This window comes from Myxine glutinosa, chromosome 6 (assembly GCF_964187855.1).
Source record: "Myxine glutinosa chromosome 6, kmMyxGlut1.1, whole genome shotgun sequence".
NCBI classification, from domain to species: domain Eukaryota; kingdom Metazoa; phylum Chordata; class Myxini; order Myxiniformes; family Myxinidae; genus Myxine; species Myxine glutinosa.
The window spans coordinates 13,427,825-13,449,666 of NC_136266.1; the positions used below are offsets into that span (position 1 = coordinate 13,427,825).

At 43.6% G+C, this 21,842-nt stretch overlaps 1 protein-coding gene across 1 annotated transcript in view; it reads left to right on the forward strand.

The window, feature by feature from the left end:
- Positions 1–21,842, forward strand: part of LOC137429599 (unconventional myosin-Ib) — a gene marked incomplete at its 5' end in the record, with an annotated part of 204,686 nt that overhangs the window by 65,886 nt on the left and 116,958 nt on the right. The window contains 1 exon segment of the mRNA XM_068119635.2: positions 4,198–4,313. Within this exon segment, the coding sequence (XP_067975736.2) occupies positions 4,198–4,313 (116 nt within the window).

Sequence of the window (21,842 nt, forward strand, 5' to 3'; positions counted from 1 at the left end):
ATGTACAAAAGTTAAGGCTCATGGAAGAGCTAAGAAATGAAGTGTAGTTGGGTAACAGACTCACAACATTGAGTGGGGGGGAACGAGTGTATAAAAAGTAATAGTCGATCTATACAATATGAGAAAGGGAGCGGCAGGGAGGATTTTTGGCCAGGGGGTAAGAGCGAGTAGTTGAGCTCAGATTGGGTATTAGCGAAACCATGGGGTAGTGATGGGCATAAGTGTTGAAGTACCAGAGGAAAAGAATGAGATTGAACAGACTGAGGAAGTTTGTTCCAAAGGTGAGAGAAAAGAGAAACAAATGAGTGTAGGTGAGCAGTGATTCTGGTGGTGAAGGGAGTTCATGGTGGACCGTGTGCTCTGGCAGAAACCTGATGGTTGCGGAAGGACTTTGCTCTACGGAGGATGTCCAAGCCAAAGCGACTGACTTTGGAGGTCTTCACCGTATATGTGTGTTCTGCCCAAGAAATATCATGGCTCGTAGTGAGGCCTAAATGTTTGAGTGACTGAATACATCAAGAGGATTCTTATGAAAGCAGACGGGTGGGTTTGCCAGACAATCCTTTCGAAGGGACAGAATGAGAGTGTGTCCGGATGAAACACATATTCCAAGTGTTCGATAAGCTCATGATTCTATCAAGAACAATTATTTGATGTGAGAGAAAATTGGAATTTATGGAATAGAGGCAGCATCAAGGTTGTTGTGCTTGTTGGAACTTGATGTGAGTTTCTGGAAGAATGTAAGCAGCCAAGGGAAGTGGGGGAGGAGGGCGGGCAGAAGGTAGAAAGTAGAAAAAGCAGGTAGTCCGAGAACACGAGAAAGGCAGAATACAACTGAAAGGCCACCAACCTACCAGCGGTGGACAAGAAAGAAGCAGGCCCTGGGATTCGGCCTCCTGCCAAGAGATTCCAATAACGCAATTAGCTTTGGATTAAATTGCCATCAGTGCAGCAAGACGGGAAGCAGTTGCAGTCACTCAGAGCATGATCCACACACCAACTCGGATGGAGGCCTTGTACACGATGATGAACTGTGGATGCTTCAGAATGGAGTTGGCTGAGCAGAGATTAAAAATTTGTTGACCGGCCTTATAGTCGAGCTTTGAGATATGAAGTTCCCAAAGACAGGATATGATATGGTTGATAGTGAGGCCTAGCAGCTCAAGAACCTGCACTTCTAACTGGGTTTCCCGCAGTCGTAGACTGGGGATTCATCACCTAATCATGAAGGGACAAAGTGAGAGTGTGGAACACTGGAACAGTATCAGGTAGTTGATCAGTGAATTTTATTTGTAGTTAATTTCTAGATCTGCAGACAGAGATGCATCATCCTGTTATGTAGGCTACAGTTCTACACGATGAGGTGGCTTCATCAGCAAAACGTCACAGATAATTTTCCAAGGAAGCATCAAGGTCATTGATGTAGACCAAGACTAACGTTGGTCCCAAAACACTACCTTACGGAATGCGATCCCAAGAGACTGAGGACAAGACAAAATACCATCAAGACTGATGAGTTGTGTATACTGATGGAGATAATTTGTTAGACATTAAAATAGAGGATCCTGAATACCATCGGGCCTCGCCTTTCAGCTCGGAAGGCGAGCCTGGATTATGGATGGTATCAAAGGCCCAAGAGATGTCAAGAGAGATAGCCTTGTCCTCTTGTTTGTGAATCAAGGTACCCGTGAATTATTGAGTTGGAGGAAACAACATGTCTGGAGTGGAATAGCCATGGCGGAAAATGAACTCATGATCATAATCAGAGAGTTGGGGACGAGATGATGCTTGTTGTCTCCAAGAATGATGCTCGGTTATCTCTTTTTACCTCTCCCAGCGAAGGTGGACGTAGGTTGTTTTTACCCCTGTCTGTCTGTTTGGCTATATGTGAACAGGATATCTCAAAAAGTTGTGGATGGATTTGAATGTAATTTGGTAAAGAGGTTGGATGTGGGACAAGGAAGAATTGACTCGACGCTGGTGAAAATCCGAATCCGAGATTTAAAAAAAAGTGATTCTTCACCATTGAGTGATCGGGCCAAAAACGATTTATAGGATGATATTTCAAAACGTTGTGCACAGATTATGACAAAACTTGGTGGATGAGTTGGTAAGGTGACAAGAACTAGCAGATTAGATTTTAGTTCAGGTCTGAATCCAGATCCGGCCTATCAGTGGGACAGAAAACGTAAACTGTTCAGCTTGGCGAAGGTATGCTCTCTACTGAGTGCCGTTCTAGTTGTTTGGAGAGGTCTACAGATCACCATCTGACGACTTGCATAAGGAAGAGCAAAGAAAGAGGAGAAGATTGAGCAAAAGCACAGGTCTGAAGGATTGGAGCATATCATTGGGCCCTGTTGCTGAGGAGGTAACAACATTGACAGTAGGGACTCTCAACCGGAGTGACAGAAAGGTCCTCATGTTGTCAACAACAGGGAACAGAAGATTAGTTGTGGGGACAGGAGGATATGGAATGGTGATCTTGGCCTTTTCTGTAAAGATGGTACGTATTAAGAAACTTGGCATTTACGTGAGTGTCACCCATTTGCACCTGTGGATGATTCACCTGCTCCTTGTGAGGGACTTATAATGTCCACTAGTGACTGTTACCAATGCGTTCCAAGATGATTATGCATCATTACCCTGCGCTCGCGAAGCGAAAACGGGGTTAAGCATTCAGTTGCATACGTGTGTTGTGTGCCGGGTGCATTACCCAACACTTATCCATCCGATCTTTATTTTAAAAATTTCAGCAACTGTTGGTCTGATGGACACGAAATTTTCACCATAGGAGCGCCTCCTCATGTAGAATATTTTAATGATAATGATGACGTCATCGGTCATATGGTACAGCCGCCATCTTGGAAAAACCGAAGAATGTTGCACCTCTATATCTCCAAAACCGCTGCTTGGAAAAAAAAAATTGAAAATGGCTCATTGTAAAGATCTCCATATGGTGAATAGTGTCAACGATGACGTCATTGGTGCCATAATTATGACGTCATAATTCGACAGGGACAACGCTTAGTCTGATCAGTTTGAAATGTATTGAGCGTGATCTATGCAACAATAATTATATTAGAGAATATAAATTTATGATGTCATCACTCACGTGGTCTGGCAGCCATATTGGATCTTAGAAAAAAGTAATGTTCAAAAACAGAAGAGTTGGCTCACAACAAGTTGACTGTGCAGAGTAAGTATTCTATGAATACCATCTAGTTGATACAAGTCCTGCCTTTGCTTTCAGGCCAATTAGAAGTCGAGGAGTGACGAGGGTGACATCCGTCACACTGGAGGAATCGTTCATTCTTGTTTTCAAAGTTTACTTTTATGCGAACAGAAAAAGGGTCTGATGGGATTCCCTTTGCCATTGATGAATGGCCCATTATGGAGAACAGGGATGCGAGAATTCAAATTTCCAGCTTAAATGCCTTGAAAATACAAATAAATCAGCGGAATGTTGAAGTCGTTTTCGAATGCAGGCATCGTTAATAAATCGGTGGATCTCTTGGCTCACGTGGATGATTGTAAGCGATCGGAGGCCTAATTCAGCTGAGGCTTGTTCTCTTTTTCCATTTGCAGTAACCAATTATCTCACTTACCGTGGCACCAAGGAAAAGGTGGAAACGGATTCGCGTTGCGCATCTTTTATTAATAACAACACGGGATCAATGCACGTCAACGTGGAAAACTACAATGTCATCATGAGTACTTTGGATTGGTGTTTGTGGCCTATTCACCATGGTAATTGTACAATGATTGTTACACGATACACGATATTTATAATAAATCCACAAAGGGAATTGGAAATTGGCCCACTGCCTTGGTGCACAATGGTCTTCTCTTAACACCCTTTCCAGAGTTTTAGTAACTGTAACACTAAAATGGGAACAGTAAATACCATAGTATCCAATAAAAACAACTCATGTGTCCTCCAGAGTACCACGTAAGCGTTCATTTTAATGTGTAGATGTAGCAGACATAGATGAAAGACTTCTTCTTCTTCCTGACTACATGGTTTCATTTTTCTGTTGCCGTGTGGGTTTTGGATCACAGTGGTTGTTAAATCCCAGATTTCCTAACGTGAATTGTTGAGGATGAGGTGGCACAGTTAACCACAACTTCACCGGTGGTCGTCCGGTGGTTAACCGAGGCCTGGTACTTTGGTTTGACTTTGCGCTAACCTTCTTGCAGACGTACATCGGCAGCGTTGTGATTTCGCTGAATCCCTACAAACCACTTCCGATTTACAGCCCACAGAATGTGGAGGAGTACAGAAACCGCAATTTCTACGAGCTGACGCCACACATGTAAGTTTCTCTAAAAGGACATTTTTAGAAAACGATTTCAATGATGTTACGAATAGTGTCATCCTCGGCAGTTTCTGTTCGCATCCCATGTTTTCCTAAAATACGGACACAGTTAAATGATGGGTTTTGTGGGAAAACATAATTATTTCACTGTACTTACATCCCCATGGTGGTTAATCGAGTGGAAACCAAAGCGGGTGCGCAGCGGAACACTGTTTGGTGCGGCCTTCATGGCCTCTCAGATTGAAAAGAAAAGCCATCTATGATCCAGAACAATTTGGCCTGAAGAATCCAAGGTGATATTGTCAGTTTTGTGATCACAGGGTATGTTTGGCGGGTTAATCCTCGGTCCTCTATCTGAGGCCTACACCATGCAGGATGAAAAGGTGTTCAGGAAGTCTCTCTCATGTTTGCTAATTTGTCATACTCAAGGTAAACCTGAGCACCATATTTATCTTTCTCGAAGAGCGTGACTTTGCATTCACGGGTGCAACGGTCAGGTAGGTTTGTTTCCGCCTCAATTGGCCTCACCTGAAGGCACTAAAGGGCCGTCCAAAGTGATTAACGTTGTTTCCTCAAAAGCACCTGTAATTGAACAATCATCGGACTGTCTCGTGGGTGCAAGACTGTGTTTCGTACACCTTTTATTTTAAACTTTTATAGGTTGTGAAGGATAGTTTTATAGCTGGACAATGTGTAGTTTGTAGACAATGGACATTGTGCATGTTGTAGACAATGGAATGAACAATGCATGGAATGAACCCATCGTTGATTGAAGTATGCTCACCTTCATGGGAAGAAGGGAGAAGCTGACCTATCGGTCATTAACCTTTCGTCAGAGCAAAATGGACACTGTAGACGACGGATAAACTTTCATAATGGACAATTACACTTTTTTTTTTCTTTTTTTTTTTTTTTGTATACTGAATCGAGGCTCGTGAAAGAGCTAACATTTATTTCACAAACAAATCAACCAGACAAACAAAATATATAAAAAGAGGGAGCGGAAGACAAGATGGGGAGAGAAGAGGAAGCACACAAACATAACATTTGAGAGCAGGGAGATGTGTGGGAGGGAGAGGGCTTGGGGGGAGGAGGCGTGGGAAAGGGGGGGGGGGGTGGGAGAAGTATGAAACACAAGGACACCAAGGACTTCCAGGACAGAAGTTGGGTATTTCAAAAAAGTGGATTTGGGGTGATATTAGCAGGGGTAGAAAAGATCAAGGTTTTGGATGGGGGAAGATAAGAGATGGTGGTGAACAGCTGTTTTAAAGACCTGGAGGGTAGAGTGGGATTGAAGAGAGTGAGGTAGTTTGTTCCAGAGGTGGGAGAAAAGAGGAATGAAGGAGTGAAGGTGAGCAGAGAGTCTTGATTTTGGCAGTTTAACCATAAGAGGGTTACAGGCAGATCTTGTGTGACCTGTAGGAATATTTGGGGGACAGAGCCCAGAGAGAACTGGGGGGGGCAAGGCTGGAGAGGAGTCAGTAGAAGACAGAAAGACCACCAACCTGCCTGCGGTGAGTGAGTGAAAGGCCCTTGGAGTTAGCTTCATCGCGGGAGATTCCAATGATTCTGAACGCTTTGGTTTCAACAGCGTGAAGACGAGCTAGGTGTGAGGCAGGAGCACCAGCCCAGAGGGGAGAGCAGTATTCCATTGAGCTGCGGATGAAAGCCTTGTATGTGGTGAGGAGCTCAGGTGTGCCAAGGAAGGACTTTGCACGACGGAGGATGCCCAGTCGGCGACTGGCTTTGGAGGCCAGATTTGAAATGTGGTTTTCCCAGGAAAGATCATGGCAGATAGTGAGACCCAAAAGCTTGAGTGACAGGACTTCTTGGAGAGGATTATTCAGAAAGTGGATGGGAGGGTTGTCCAGTCGGTCTTTTCGGAGAGACATCGTAAGAGTGTGAGATTTGTCAGGTTTGAAAGACATGTTCCACTTGTTTGCCCAGTCTGTGATTTTGTCCAGGTCTGCTGAGAGTGAGGAGGCTGCAGACTGCCGATCTGAGGGATGGAGGAATGGAGCGACAGAGAGTAGAGTCATCAGCAAAGAGATAGAGAGGATTTTCAAGAGAGTCAGAGAGATCATTGATGAAGACCAGAAAGAGCACAGGGCCCAGAACACTGCCTTGGGGAACTCCAGCTTGAGCAGGAAGAGGAGATGAGAGAAACCCATTCAGGGCCACACGTTGACTACGACTAGAGAGGAAGTCCGCCAGCCATGCGTGGAGATTTCCATGGATACCAAAGGAGGAGAGTTTGGTGAGCAGAGCGGGGTGCCAGACCGTATCGAAGGCACGTGATATGTCAAGGGAGACGGCTCTAATTTCCTGTTTGGCATTGAGGACCTCCATCCATTGTTGAGAAAGCAGAAGCAGCATGTCCAGAGTAGAGTGACCAGGTCTGAAACCAAATTAATGATCAGAGATCAAGCCATTGGAGAAGAGGAAAGATTTCATATCTGAAGCAATGATGGATTCCATGACTTTGCTGATAATTGGGAGAAGGCTGATTGGTCTGTAGTTGCTAGGATCTGTTTTTGCACCTTTTTTGTGCAAAGCGGTGATGTTGGCTGATTTCCAAGCAGATGGCAGATGACCTTGAGCAAAAGAGAGGGTGAAGAGAACAGAGAGAGGGAGTGAAAGAGCGGAAGAACAGGATTTTAGGACCCGTGGGCTGATGCCGTCTGGTCCAGTTGCAGAATCAGAGTCGAGGGTTGACAGAAACTTTTCCACCTTGTCAGGAGGAAAGGGCACAGAGTCCAGGAGCAGCTGGGTATGACTGGGTACGGTGGGTACAGAGAGGGATGGGTTTGGGACAAGATTTAGAGGCAAACACAGAGTTGAGGCATTCAGCTTTTTCATGTGCGGAGTCAGCCGTGTAGCCGTTTGAGGTGAGGGAGGGGATGGAGGGGGAACAAACACCAGAAACAGATTTGACCAGACGCCACCAGGATTTGGAAGAGGGAGACAGATAAGAGAGTTCGGTCTTGAGAACGGAGAGATATTGTGTCCTGGCTCTCCTGAGGGTGGACACACACTTGTTTCGGGCTTTGTGAACGGAAATGAGATTTCCTTCCGTTGGATTTGCTTTCCAGGAGACGAAAGCAAGTTGTTTCTGGGCAACAGCCTCACCACAAGATTCCGTGTACCATGGACGGGAGGAAGGGTATGACAACTGAAGACGAGATGGGATAAATCTGTGCATGAGAGAGAGCAATTTACTTTGGAAGAATTCCCAGGATGAGTTGATGTCAGAGGCGGTAGAGATGGGAGACCAGTCCAGATGATTGATGGCTGCTTGAAGACCGTGCCAGTTGGCCTGAGTGAAATGCCAGACTCGTCGACGCTGAGGAGGCTCTCTGAGAATGGTCAGAGAGATGTCCACTTTAACAAGCACATGATCAGATGAGCCGATTGGAGCAGAAGAAGAGCAGCAGACATTTTCAGGGAAGTTAGTCATAACCAAGTCCAGAAGAGAAGATGCTCCGTTGACTGAGATCCGGGTCGGGAAATTGACAGATTGTGTCAGTCCCAGTGAGTCGCAGAAGTCCTTTGCTGAAGAGCCATGGCTGGTGAGAGAGGTACCCACACCCAGCCAACTGGCATGGTGACAATTGAAATCACCATATATGAGGAAGAGAGAGTTGGGATGGGTAGATAGAAGTTGGTCCATAATATCAGACAGCGAGATGTAGATGGAGTCATCACTGTTTGGTGGACGGTACAACACGCATATGAACAAAAGGTGGGAGCGAAAGGGAAGCCGCAGCCAAAGGTATTCCTGGGGGGAGGTGGAGAGAGAGCAGTGCCGGGCGAGTGAGGAAGAGAGTTTTTTTATAAAGATAGCAACCCCACCTCCAGGACGAGGCTCAGGTCTATCATACCGGAGGAGGGAGTAACCTGGGAGAGATACCACGGAATCAGAGACATCATGAAGGAGGAAAGTTTATGTCAAGCAGATCACGTCTGGTTTGTCAGAAGCAACCTGTATGGAGAGATCAGTCAAGTTTGATTGAAGGCCCCGGATGTTTGAGGTCCATACCTTTAATGAAGAGGAAGGGGGAGCATCGGATACAGAACAGGAGGGGGGGGGGGGAGGGGTATGGTAAGATGTGGAAGAGGAGGAAGAGGTAGGGAGAGCTGTTGAAGGAGTGTCAGAGATTTCAGAATAGCTTGGAGAAAGGGAAGAATGGGGCAGACAAAAGGTTTGATGGTGATTGGGTGAGGCACAGTGAGGTGTTATTTGAGGAGGGGGAAGAGTGAGGCAGAAGGTTGGGGGGAGATGAAGGTGAAAGTTGGAAGGGGGAAGAAGCGGGGAGGACGCTTTGAGGAGGAGGGGTGAGAGGGGAGTCTCGGAGGGGAGGAGCGAGGGAGAGTCTCAGAGGGAAGGGGTGTGGGGGGAGTTTAGGAGGGAAGGGGAAAGGGGGGAGATTTGAAAGGGATGGGTGATGGGGAAGATTTTGAGGGGAGGGTCAAGGGGGAAGATTTGAAAGAGATGGGTGATGGGGAAGATTTGGAGGGGAGGGGCAAGGGGGTAGATTTGGAGGGGAGGGGTGATGGGGAAGTTTTGGAGGGGAGGGGCAAGGTGGAAGATTTGGTAGGGATGCGTGATGGGGAAGATTTGGAGGGGAGGGGCAAGGGGGAATATTTGAAAGAGATGGGTGATGGGGAAGATTTGGAGGGGAGGGGCAAGGGGGTAGATTTGGAGGGGAGGGGTGATGGGGAAGTTTTGGGGGGGAGAGGTGATGGGGAAGATTTGGAGGGAAGGGGTGATGGGGAAGATTTGGAGGGGAGGGGCAAGGGGGAAGATTTGGAGGGGAGGGGCAAGGGGGAATATTTGAAAGAGATGGGCGATGGGGAAGATTTGGAGGGGAGCGGCAAGGGGATAGATTTGGAGGGGAGGGGTGATGGGGAAGTTTTGAAGGGGAGGGGTGATGGGGAAGATTTGGAGGGAAGGGGTGATGGGGAAGTTTTGGAGGGAAGGGGTGATGGGGAAGATTTGGAGGGGAGGGTGAGATTGGATTTTGAAAAGTGTACGATTAATGGGAAACGAACATTTATTGCAAAATGGGTTTCTTGAGACATTTGAGTCAAAAATACGTTTGAGGACGCTGAAGGATGGGTGGAGTGCTGGAGAGTTTAGGGAATGAATGAAAGATGCACTATAAGAGATGGAGTTTTTTTTTGGAATGAATAGATTTTGTGAGCATGCCGAAAGTATCCTTTTATAGAAGGAGAAGAAAAAGGTGTTATAGAATACGACAGAATACAGTTCTTCAGGGGACAGATTAAACATTTTTTAACAACGTGATCACAAACAACGTGGTCGTAGAACGAACTAACAAATAAGAACGAACAAACAGCTAAGAAGAGAGAAGGAAAATATATTTTTTGGTTTTTTTTTTGAGGAGATTTTAAAACAAGGAAATATGGTGAAAGACCGGGAAAACCAGAGACCGAAAGTAATTGCAGCGTGATCGAAGAACCTCTGAGACAAAAACAAAGCCTCAAGCCAAGGTCGGACACGGTAGCCTACTACACTAGGCCTCAGAATACGCGACACGAAAGAACCGACGATTCTGTACACAGGTATGAAAAACCAACACCGAGAATCCTATTAAAGACACCCCAATAGGTACATACACCGAAAGAAAGATACAGTTTCGACAAAAACACAATTGTGAAAAATTACTTAACTTCGAAAGCGTGCGAGCAGGGACAGCTTTGAATAGACGTGACCTCCAATCTTGCTCATGCGCAGATTTATACTCACTGTGGGGCCCGTTGGTCCTTTGGACCAAACTTTCATTGGTCTTCACCTGCCTGCCAGACTTGGTGGTCTTTTGAGTCTTCAGAGTCTTTTTGTTGTTTTGGGACTTATGGGTCTTTTCGGTCTTCAGAGTCTTTTGGGTCCTCTGGATCTTTTAGATCGTCGGGGACTTTGGGGTCTTCTGGGTATTTTGGGTCTTCTGGGTCTTTTGCATCTTTGGAGTCTTCAGTGTTTTTTTCGGTCCTCCGGGACTTTTGGGTCTTTTGGGTCCTCTGGATTTTTAAGGGTCTTTGGGGTCGCTTCCACTGCCACTTATAGCCATGAATGAGCTTCCTACACCTCTCTACTGGCAGTTTGGACCTCTCTTCCTGTGCAAACTGCTCCAGTTCTCCCAGATTTGAAGGGGGCCTTCTCCCAACAGCTCTTTTCAGATCTCCCCACAGGTGTTCAATGGGATTTCGTTCTGGACACATTGCTGGCCACTTGACCTTCGACGGTCAAGACCCATGACCTTCGACGGAGACCCAGCTTTCTGACACTGGGTTGAACATTGCATTCCAAAATGCCTTGGTAATCTCCTGATATCATGATGCCATGCACACATTCAAGGCACCCAGTGCCAGAGGCAGCACAGCAACCCCAAAACATCACTGAACCTCCTCCATGTTTGACTGTAGGGAAGGTGTTCTTTTCTTTGAAGGCTTCATTTTGTTTTCTGTAAACATAGAGATGATGTGCTTCACCAGAAAGCTCTAATTTGATCTCATCTGTCCACAGGACATTCTCCCAGAGGGATTTTGGCTTGTTCAGGTGTGTTTTGGAAAACTCCAGTCAGGCTTTCTTCTGTCTCTCTTTCAGCAGTGGGGTCCTCCTGGGTCTCCTACCATAGAACCCCCTTTCATTGAGATGGTGACGGATGGTGCGAGTTGAAACTGTCATACCTTGTATCTGAAGGTCAGCTTGAATCTGTTTGGCAGTTGATTGAGGTGCTTTCTCCACCATTCGAACAATCATTCACTGCAATCTTCGATCACGTTTTCTCTTGCGGCACTGTCCAGGGAGGTTGGCTGCAATGCTATGGGACATAAACTTCCTGATAACATTGCGTACAGTGGACACTGGAACATCAAGGTCTCTGGAGATGGACTTGTAATCTTGAGATTGTCCATGCTTGGCTACAATCTTATGTCTGACCTCCTCAGACAATTCTCTGGATTTCTTTCTTTTCTTCATGCTCATTGCGGAACACACAGTGACACAAAACAGCAGAATGACTCCTTTTCTCTCTTCAAACTGGTTGAATGAGTGATTTTATATTGTATGCACCTGCAACTCACCACAGGTGAGTTCAATTCCAAAGTAAAGGAGAATCACCTGCTTGAAATCTAATTATTTCTAACAACTTCCAAAAGGTGCCAATAATATTATCCAGGCCATTTTAGGATTTCTGTGTGGAATAAGCTCGGATTTCGTAATTTTTTCAGCCTTTTTTTGTTTTGTTCCACTGCAAACCAAAAAAATACATATGTGGATACCAAAATCTCTTTTAATTTCAACAATTTTCGGGAAGAAATGGTGCATTATTTGAAAAAGGTTCAAGGGTGCCAATAGTTTTGGCCACAACTGTACATACTGTTACGTGCTCCTCCCCGACCCCCTGGTCTCGGTATACCCCCGAACCCCGGGAGGAGCCACGGCAGAAAAGAAATATATTACTCCGTGTCAAAATCAAGATCGAAACCACACCAATGGTTATCAACAAAAATAATATATTTAAAATCACACAGGAATAATGATACAACCATGATAGCCAGCCACCATACAATCAAAATCTTCGGATGGTACCATCTGTTAAAGTAATCAAACTCGCTGTTCCCAGTACATGGAAAGAACCCCCTCAATGTCTCTATAACCTTCTCCAAGGCGAAGTTGATTCGGCCAGCGATCGTTGGAACAATGTCCGATCCAGATCAATTGAGGCGTAGGCGGTCGAAGCGACACAGAAGTCACGTGGTCCAACACCCAGCAAACTCGCGGTAGAATGGAAAATCTCCAAAGACGCGCGGCGCCGACGTACACGTTTGCCGTTCAATCAGCGAATCGCCGTGTACTCCTCAAACGCCGCTTTATTGCACAGCCGTCCCCGGCAAACCACCGGAGGATAAGCCCAGCCGACGCGACAAAAACCGTTTCCGATGAAGGCAGCGCACGGGGCGAAATGGCGGACGGCCCTCACTCGAGCCGGAGCTTCTAGGTAAGGATTCTCCGGAATCTCAATGCCGATACCCGACTACGCAGGCTCCACAATACTCCGGCGATATCACCTATCGCGCGAACTTCCTTTGAAGGACTGAAAGTTCACTCGCGATGTAGTTCGGTCGTTCACTCGCGGTCGTTCACTCGCGACCGCTTGATACGGAGCTTCAACCACGCTTCTTCCCCGACCTTTTCCTCACGACCTCTTCCTCTTCGCTCGTCGTTTTCCGGTGCACGATTTCCTGTATCATTTTAAGTTAACCTTTTTAACTTTAGATAGCTGTTCCTGAATAATAAACCTTTTGAGAATAATAATAATAATACATAATATCAGAAACATGTCAAGTGGGTGAAAACCACAACAGCGGAAATGACGAATCCATAACACTTCCCCCCCTCAAGAAGGAAAGTTTGAACACAGCGAAAACTTTCCTTTCATGCAAACTCTTCAAACAAACAAAAATAAACTCACAACCCAAATCACCAATTCCCGTGAGCAGCAATTATCAACATCTCAAAAATAAAGCAACAAAATTTCACACAACCCACAGAGATTTCCAAAGTTAATTGACTCTGGACAAAGCGTCAGCCACGACATTGTCCCTGCGCTTTACAGGTTCAATTTCCCAGTTGGACTCCTGCAAAGCCAAACTCCATCTCATCCCCCTCTGATTTTATTATTCGTTTCTTTTGAATGAAGGTTATGGGGTAGTAATCAAAATCCAAAGTCAAGCAAATCTACAACACTTTTCCCGGGAGGCCGAGCTGAAAGCCAGGTTCCATGGTGGTTTGGGTGGTGAGGCCTGGAAGTATTCACTACATGGACGGCGGACGCCTTTAGGAACGTGGAGTTCATGGTTAGTCCGTGCAGGACAGTCCACTACATGGACGCCTTTAGGAACGTGGAGTTCACGGTTAATCCGTGTCGGGAAGTTCACTACATGGACACCTTTAGGAACGTGGCGTTCACGATTAATCCGTGTAGGAATCTTGGCTCGGCGGCTCCGCAGCATTCAGTGCTTCAACTTTTCCGAACACTCACAATAATTACGATGGGACCGCTTGTCACTGTAGTCACATGAATAGCGGTCTCCTTCTCGGCCACTACTCTGATAATTCTTCCTTTGGGAGCTGCCTTAACTCTGGGAGCCTCCATAATAATATCGATTGCGGCCACCACCAACACTACTCCTCCATTGTCCTCTTCTGTAGCCCCCACGACACCTATGAAATGCTTTCCCTACTGTTATGGTCCGACCCTCCAACTCCTTGCTATTCAGATCCTTTTTTGCATCTCTGGCGTCCTTTGAGTTTTCAAACGTGACAAAGCCAAACCCTCTTGACTTTTGTGTCTCCCTGTCTTTTATCAGCAGCACTTCCAAAAGCGGTCCATATTTGCTGAAAACAGAGGTCAGAACTTCTTCCTTTGTGTTGAAGTTCAGTCTGCCTACAAATATCTTGTCAAATTTGTTGCCATCCCTAACTGGTGTGGTGTTATTTTCCCTGCTGGGCTTTTTACCAACCACCGGGTTACCATAAACTTGACCACCGGCCAAATCATTCCCGATAACCAAAGATATTCCCTCTACAGGAAGAGTGGCTTGTAAACCTACGGTGACCGGTCCTGACACCAAATCAGACTCCAAATGGATGACAGGAAGTGGAGCTCTAACACAGCCACCAACCCCCTGTAAACGAACACTATTACCAGTTGCCGTCTCCTCTGACACTGGCAAAATGCCTCCAAGCATCAAAGACTGATGTGCTCCTGTGTCCCTCAAGACCCTAACCGGTTTCTGGTTAGTCGAGTCTCCATCCAAGGACACAAACCCCTCTGAAATATATGGTTGGTAACCCTTTTGAGGGCGATTCTTCACATTTGCCATTGCATTCGGAGTTGTACTAGTCGAATTCCGCTCCTGATTTTCCTTTCCCAGAGCATAACAGTGGGACATCAAGTGTCCAGGTTTATGGCAAAAAGCGCAAGTAGGCCCGGAGGAGAACCTCGTGGTCTGCCTCGAGCCCCCCGGAGGATACGTCTGCCTTGGAACTGTTGTCTTCTGATTTCCAGAAGTCGTGGTATCAGAGTGGTCCTCATAGTCATCTCGAGGCCGCCCCCATGAATTTTCGTTCTCCGCCCCTGATGTACCATAGCTCCCCTGGCTAGGTCTAGGCGAGATGTTAGGCTTGTGCAACCCAATCTTGTGGGTTAAGGCATAGTCATCTGCCATGGTTGCTGCCTCATACAGCTTTGGTACTTTCCTTTCCTCCAGATGAACTTTAATGTCCTCGTGGACACACTGTTGGAATTCCTCCACCAGGATAAATTGTCGCAACAGTTCGAAGTCTTTCCCAACCCCTTTTGAATCACACCACCTATCAAACATGGTTTCTTTCATTTTGGCAAACTCCACATGGGTCTCTTTCCCTCTTCCTGGCATGCCGGAATTTTTGCGGGTAAGTTTCCGGGACCAATTCATAGGCCTTGAGAATGTTTTTCTTCAAAATCTCATAATCTGCACATTCGTCAATCGGTAAAGCCGAATAAATATCTTGAACTTTACCCACCAGAACACTTTGCACTAACAAGGTCCAGGACTCCTCAGGCCATTTTAGCAGTTGAGCCACTTTCTCAAAGTGTGAAAAAAATTTGGCTACCTCCTTTTCATTGAAGGGTGGAGCCAGCCTCACATGTCTGCCAACATCCCAGGTGTTCTGACTAGGTGTCGAACCAGTCGGCATGGATGGTACCTCTCCCCGTTCTTTTATTACATCCAGCTCCTTGAGTCTAATTTCCTGCTGAAGCGCCATTTCACGGTCCTTTAACTCCCTGTCGGCTTTTCTCTCCTCTGCTTCGAGTTCCCTTGCAGCTCTCCTTTCCTCTGCTTTTTTCTCTTCTAACCTTTCCAGGAGTTCTCTTTCAACTCTCCTTTCCTCTGCTCTTTGTTGTACTTTTTTCTCTTCTAACCTTTCCTGGAGTTCTCTTTCCTGTGTTGCTCTTCTTTCCTCGCTCTGCAATTGCATCTCCATTTTTTGGAGCTCCACATTTTGTTGTTCTTTTGGTAACCAATCCAAGGCTCCCTCTTCCCATGTTCCTCGTCCCACCAGAGATTCTATCACCAATCTCTGCATCTCTGCTTTCCTCATATTCGTTCGGACCTCCAAGCTAAAATGTCTGGCCAATACCAAGAGGTCCGATTTTAATAACGCTCTGAACTGTGCTTCACTTGGGGTCACTGTAAACTTCTCTGTGTCAAACTCCATGGTGACTATTGTTAACACCTGTCAACCTTCACACAAGAAATAAAAAAATTAAAAAAAAATTCGGAAAATTTGGGAATGTTGGAAAAAGTTCCAAATTTGGGAATTCTGGGAATGTTGGGGAATTCTTTTCCGGACTAAATTTAGGGGATTTTTTATATCCCGGACGCAGACCCAATTTCGAGCCCACAGGTCAATTGGACGAGCCCCCAATTTCTGTTACGTGCTCCTCCCCGACCCCCTGGTCTCGGTATACCCCCGAACCCCGGGAGGAGCCACGGCAGAAAATAAATATATTACTCCGTGTCAAAATCAAGATCGAAACCACACCAATGGTTATCAACAAAAAGAATATATTAAAAATCACACAGGAATAATGATACAACCATGATAGCCAGCCACCATACAATCAATATCTTAGGATGGTACCATCTGTTAAAGTAATCAAACTCGCTGTTCCCAGTACATGGAAAGAACCCCCTCAATGTCTCTATAACCTTCTCCAAGGCGAAGTTGATTCGGCCAGCGATCGTTGGAACAATGTCCGATCCAGATCAATTGAGGCGTAGGTGGTCGTAGCGACACAGAAGTCACGTGGTCCAACACCCAGCAAACTCGCTGCAGAATGGAAAATCTCCAAAGACGCGTGGCGCCGACGTACACGTTTGCCGTTCAATCAGCGTATCGCCGTGTACTCCTCAAACGCCACTTTATTGCACAGCCGTCCCCGGCAAACCACTGGAGGATAAGCCCAGCCGACGCAACAAAAAACTTTTCCGATGAAGGCAGCGCGCGGGGCGAAATGGCGGACGGCTCTCACTCGAGCCGGAGCTTCTAGGTAAGGATTCTCCGGAATCTCAATGCCGATACCCGACTACGCAGGCTCTACAATACTCCGGCGATATCACCTATCGCACGAACTTCCTTTCAAGGACTCAAAGTTCACTCGCGATGTACGCTCGACCCGCTTGATACGGAGCTTCAACCACGCTTCTTCCCCGACCTTTTCCTCACGACCTCTTCTTCTTCGCTCGCAGTTTTCCGGTGCACGATTTCCTGTATCATTTTAAGTTAACCTTTTAAACTTTAGATAGCTGTTCAGTGTTCCTGAATAATAAACCTTTTGAGAATAATAATAATACATAATATCAGAAACATGTCAAGTGGGTGAAAACCACAACAGCGGAAGTGACGATTCCGTAACAATACATACACACACACACGCACACAACTCATCCATTTATAGTAGATGAGACGCCAGAGATGCGTTTTCTCGCTCACTACTGCAACTGCTCTCATTTGTTTAACTCATGATGACTGATTTTAGCATTCACTACTATTAACTTTATTATAACTAACTTTACTACTGCTCCCGATACTACGACTGCCCTAATTATTCCCACCCTCTTGTGGGGTTAGGTCGGGAAAGTTTTCAAGTGAAGTCTTTCACGAAGCGGCTGGCAAAGCTTTTTCAAATTTATCTGATTTGTTCAGGAATTTGTAATTTGTTGAGGGTGCCAACGATCACTCGCCTACTCTTCATAAAAGACTGCGATTTTTAAAATGTCTACCGGCTAATGCTCGCTGATGGGACACCCGGCGTAACGCCCATCCGAGGGGGGGCAGTGCACCCTGCCTGGAAACACCAAAATGCCCTCCCGATCAACCATTCCTCCATCTGCAGCTCGGGATTCGAACCCAGACTAGACGACTCAAGGTTCAAGTGTGCTACCTCCGGACCATCATGTCGGGCAGGTAGCTTTCCGAAAACACCTTCGAGTGGTGTGTGCCAGCAAGCCGGGTGAAAGTAGAAGGTTCTCCTTCGAGGGTTTGTGGTCGATACAAGGAACAGCTGCAGATGACAAACGCAATCACTGGTGGGAGAACCGAGAAAACCACCATGGGGTATGATTTTGTCTCATGAGGAGGATACTGACTCTCCCAGGTGGCACAGAATCACCTGGTAGAATCAGTATCCTCGGTATGACACTTTGTTCCTATGGCAAGCCTCGAGTTGCCATGACACATTATTACTCAGAGATATGCCAAATGTTTGAGTACAACAGGCTGAAACAGTGGCCTATTGTATGGAGGGGATGCTAAGATTGCAGGATGAGGTTCCGCAAGCAGAAACAATTCATCAGGAGACAAAACAAATGTTTAGGGATTATTGGTTGATCCAGTGAAAAGGTCCATGTTTTGTCTGCAGTCTCGTGCCAGTCATAGTAATCCATTTTTAGGTGAACATAATGTGTACATGTTTTAATGTACAATCTGAATATGGGGACATGTTTTAATATACAATGTGAATATGGGGACATGTTTTAATAGACAATCTCAATATGGGGACATGTTTTAATGTACAGTGTGAATATGGGGACATGTTTTAATGTACAATCTGAATATGGGGACATGTTTTAATGTACAGTGTGAATATGGGGACATGTTTTAATATACAATGTGAATATGGGGACATGTTTTAATGTACAATCTGAATATGGGGACATGTTTTAATGTACAGTGTGAATATGGGGACATGTTTTAATATACAATGTGAATATGGGGACATGTTTTAATATACAATGTGAATATGGGGACATGTTTTAATGTACAATGTGAATATGGGGACATGTTTTAATATACAATGTGAATATGGGGACATGTTTTAATGTACAGTGTGAATATGGGGACATGTTTTAATATGCAATGTGAATATGGGGACATGTTTTAATGTACAGTGTGAATATGGGGACATGTTTTAATATACAATGTGAATATGGGGACATGTTTTAATAGACAATCTGAATATGGGGACATGTTTTAATATACAATGTGAATATGGGGACATGTTTTAATAGACAATGTGAATATGGGGACATGTTTTAATAGACAATCTGAATATGGGGACATGTTTTAATGTACAGTGTGAATATGGGGACATGTTTTAATGTACAATGTGAATATGGGGACATGTTTTAATGTACAATCTGAATATGGCGACATGTTTTAATGTACAATCTGAATATGGGGACATGTTTTAATGTACAGTGTGAATATGGGGACATGTTTTAATGTGCAGTGTGAATATGGGGACATGTTTTAATATACAATCTGAATATGGGGACATGTTTTAATGTACAGTGTGAATATGGGGACATGTTTTAATGTACAATGTGAATATGGGGACATGTTTTAATATACAATCTGAATATGGGGACATGTTTTAATGTACAGTGTGAATATGGGGACATGTTTTAATATACAATCTGAATATGGGGACATGTTTTAATGTACAGTGTGAATATGGGGACATGTTTTAATATACAATCTGAATATGGGGACATGTTTTAATGTACAGTGTGAATATGGGGACATGTTTTAATATACAATCTGAATATGGGGACATGTTTTAATGTACAGTGTGAATATGGGGACATGTTTTAATATACAATCTGAATATGGGGACATGTTTTAATGTACAATGTGAATATGGGGACATGTTTTAATATACAATCTGAATATGGGGACATGTTTTAATGTACAGTGTGAATATGGGGACATGTTTTAATATACAATGTGAATATGGGGACATGTTTTAATATACAATGTGAATATGGGGACATGTTTTAATATACAATGTGAATATGGGGACATGTTTTAATATACAATGTGAATATGGGGACATGTTTTAATGTACAGTGTGAATATGGGGACATGTTTTAATGTACAATCTGAATATGGGGACATGTTTTAATGTACAATGTGAATATGGGGACATGTTTTAATGTACAATCTGAATATGGGGACATGTTTTAATATACAATGTGAATATGGGGACATGTTTTAATGTACAATCTGAATATGGCGACATGTTTTAATGTACAATCTGAATATGGGGACATGTTTTAATGTACAGTGTGAATATGGGGACATGTTTTAATGTACAGTGTGAATATGGGGACATGTTTTAATGTACAATGTGAATATGGGGACATGTTTTAATGTACAATCTGAATATGGCGACATGTTTTAATGTACAATCTGAATATGGGGACATGTTTTAATGTACAGTGTGAATATGGGGACATGTTTTAATGTGCAGTGTGAATATGGGGACATGTTTTAATATACAATCTGAATATGGGGACATGTTTTAATGTACAGTGTGAATATGGGGACATGTTTTAATATACAATGTGAATATGGGGACATGTTTTAATATACAATGTGAATATGGGGACATGTTTTAATGTACAGTGTGAATATGGGGACATGTTTTAATGTACAATCTGAATATGGGGACATGTTTTAATGTACAGTGTGAATATGGGGACATGTTTTAATGTGCAGTGTGAATATGGGGACATGTTTTAATATACAATCTGAATATGGGGACATGTTTTAATGTACAGTGTGAATATGGGGACATGTTTTAATATACAATGTGAATATGGGGACATGTTTTAATATACAATGTGAATATGGGGACATGTTTTAATGTACAGTGTGAATATGGGGACATGTTTTAATGTACAATCTGAATATGGGGACATGTTTTAATATACAATGTGAATATGGGGACATGTTTTAATATACAATGTGAATATGGGGACATGTTTTAATATACAATGTGAATATGGGGACATGTTTTAATGTACAGTGTGAATATGGGGACATGTTTTAATGTACAATCTGAATATGGGGACATGTTTTAATGTACAATGTGAATATGGGGACATGTTTTAATGTACAATCTGAATATGGGGACATGTTTTAATATACAATGTGAATATGGGGACATGTTTTAATGTACAATCTGAATATGGCGACATGTTTTAATGTACAATCTGAATATGGGGACATGTTTTAATGTACAGTGTGAATATGGGGACATGTTTTAATGTACAGTGTGAATATGGGGACATGTTTTAATGTACAATGTGAATATGGGGACATGTTTTAATGTACAATCTGAATATGGCGACATGTTTTAATGTACAATCTGAATATGGGGACATGTTTTAATGTACAGTGTGAATATGGGGACATGTTTTAATGTGCAGTGTGAATATGGGGACATGTTTTAATGTGCAGTGTGAATATGGGGACATGTTTTAATATACAATCTGAATATGGGGACATGTTTTAATGTACAGTGTGAATATGGGGACATGTTTTAATGTGCAGTGTGAATATGGGGACATGTTTTAATATACAATCTGAATATGGGGACATGTTTTAATGTACAGTGTGAATATGGGGACATGTTTTAATATACAATGTGAATATGGGGACATGTTTTAATATACAATGTGAATATGGGGACATGTTTTAATATACAATGTGAATATGGGGACATGTTTTAATATACAATGTGAATATGGGGACATGTTTTAATGTACAGTGTGAATATGGGGACATGTTTTAATGTACAATCTGAATATGGGGACATGTTTTAATGTACAATGTGAATATGGGGACATGTTTTAATATACAATGTGAATATGGGGACATGTTTTAATATACAATGTGAATATGGGGACATGTTTTAATGTACAGTGTGAATATGGGGACATGTTTTAATGTACAATCTGAATATGGGGACATGTTTTAATATACAATGTGAATATGGGGACATGTTTTAATATACAATGTGAATATGGGGACATGTTTTAATATACAATGTGAATATGGGGACATGTTTTAATGTACAGTGTGAATATGGGGACATGTTTTAATATACAATGTGAATATGGGGACATGTTTTAATGTACAATCTGAATATAGGGACATGTTTTAATGTACAGTGTGAATATGGGGACATGTTTTAATATACAATGTGAATATGGGGACATGTTTTAATATACAATGTGAATATGGGGACATGTTTTAATGTACAGTGTGAATATGGGGACATGTTTTAATATACAATGTGAATATGGGGACATGTTTTAATAGACAATCTCAATATGGGGACATGTTTTAATAGACAATCTCAATATGGGGACATGTTTTAATGTACAATGTGAATATGGGGACATGTTTTAATGTACAATCTGAATATGGGGACATGTTTTAATGTACAATCTGAATATGGGGACATGTTTTAATGTACAATCTGAATATGGGGACATGTTTTAATGTACAGTGTGAATATGGGGACATGTTTTAATATACAATGTGAATATGGGGACATGTTTTAATATACAATGTGAATATGGGGACATGTTTTAATGTACAGT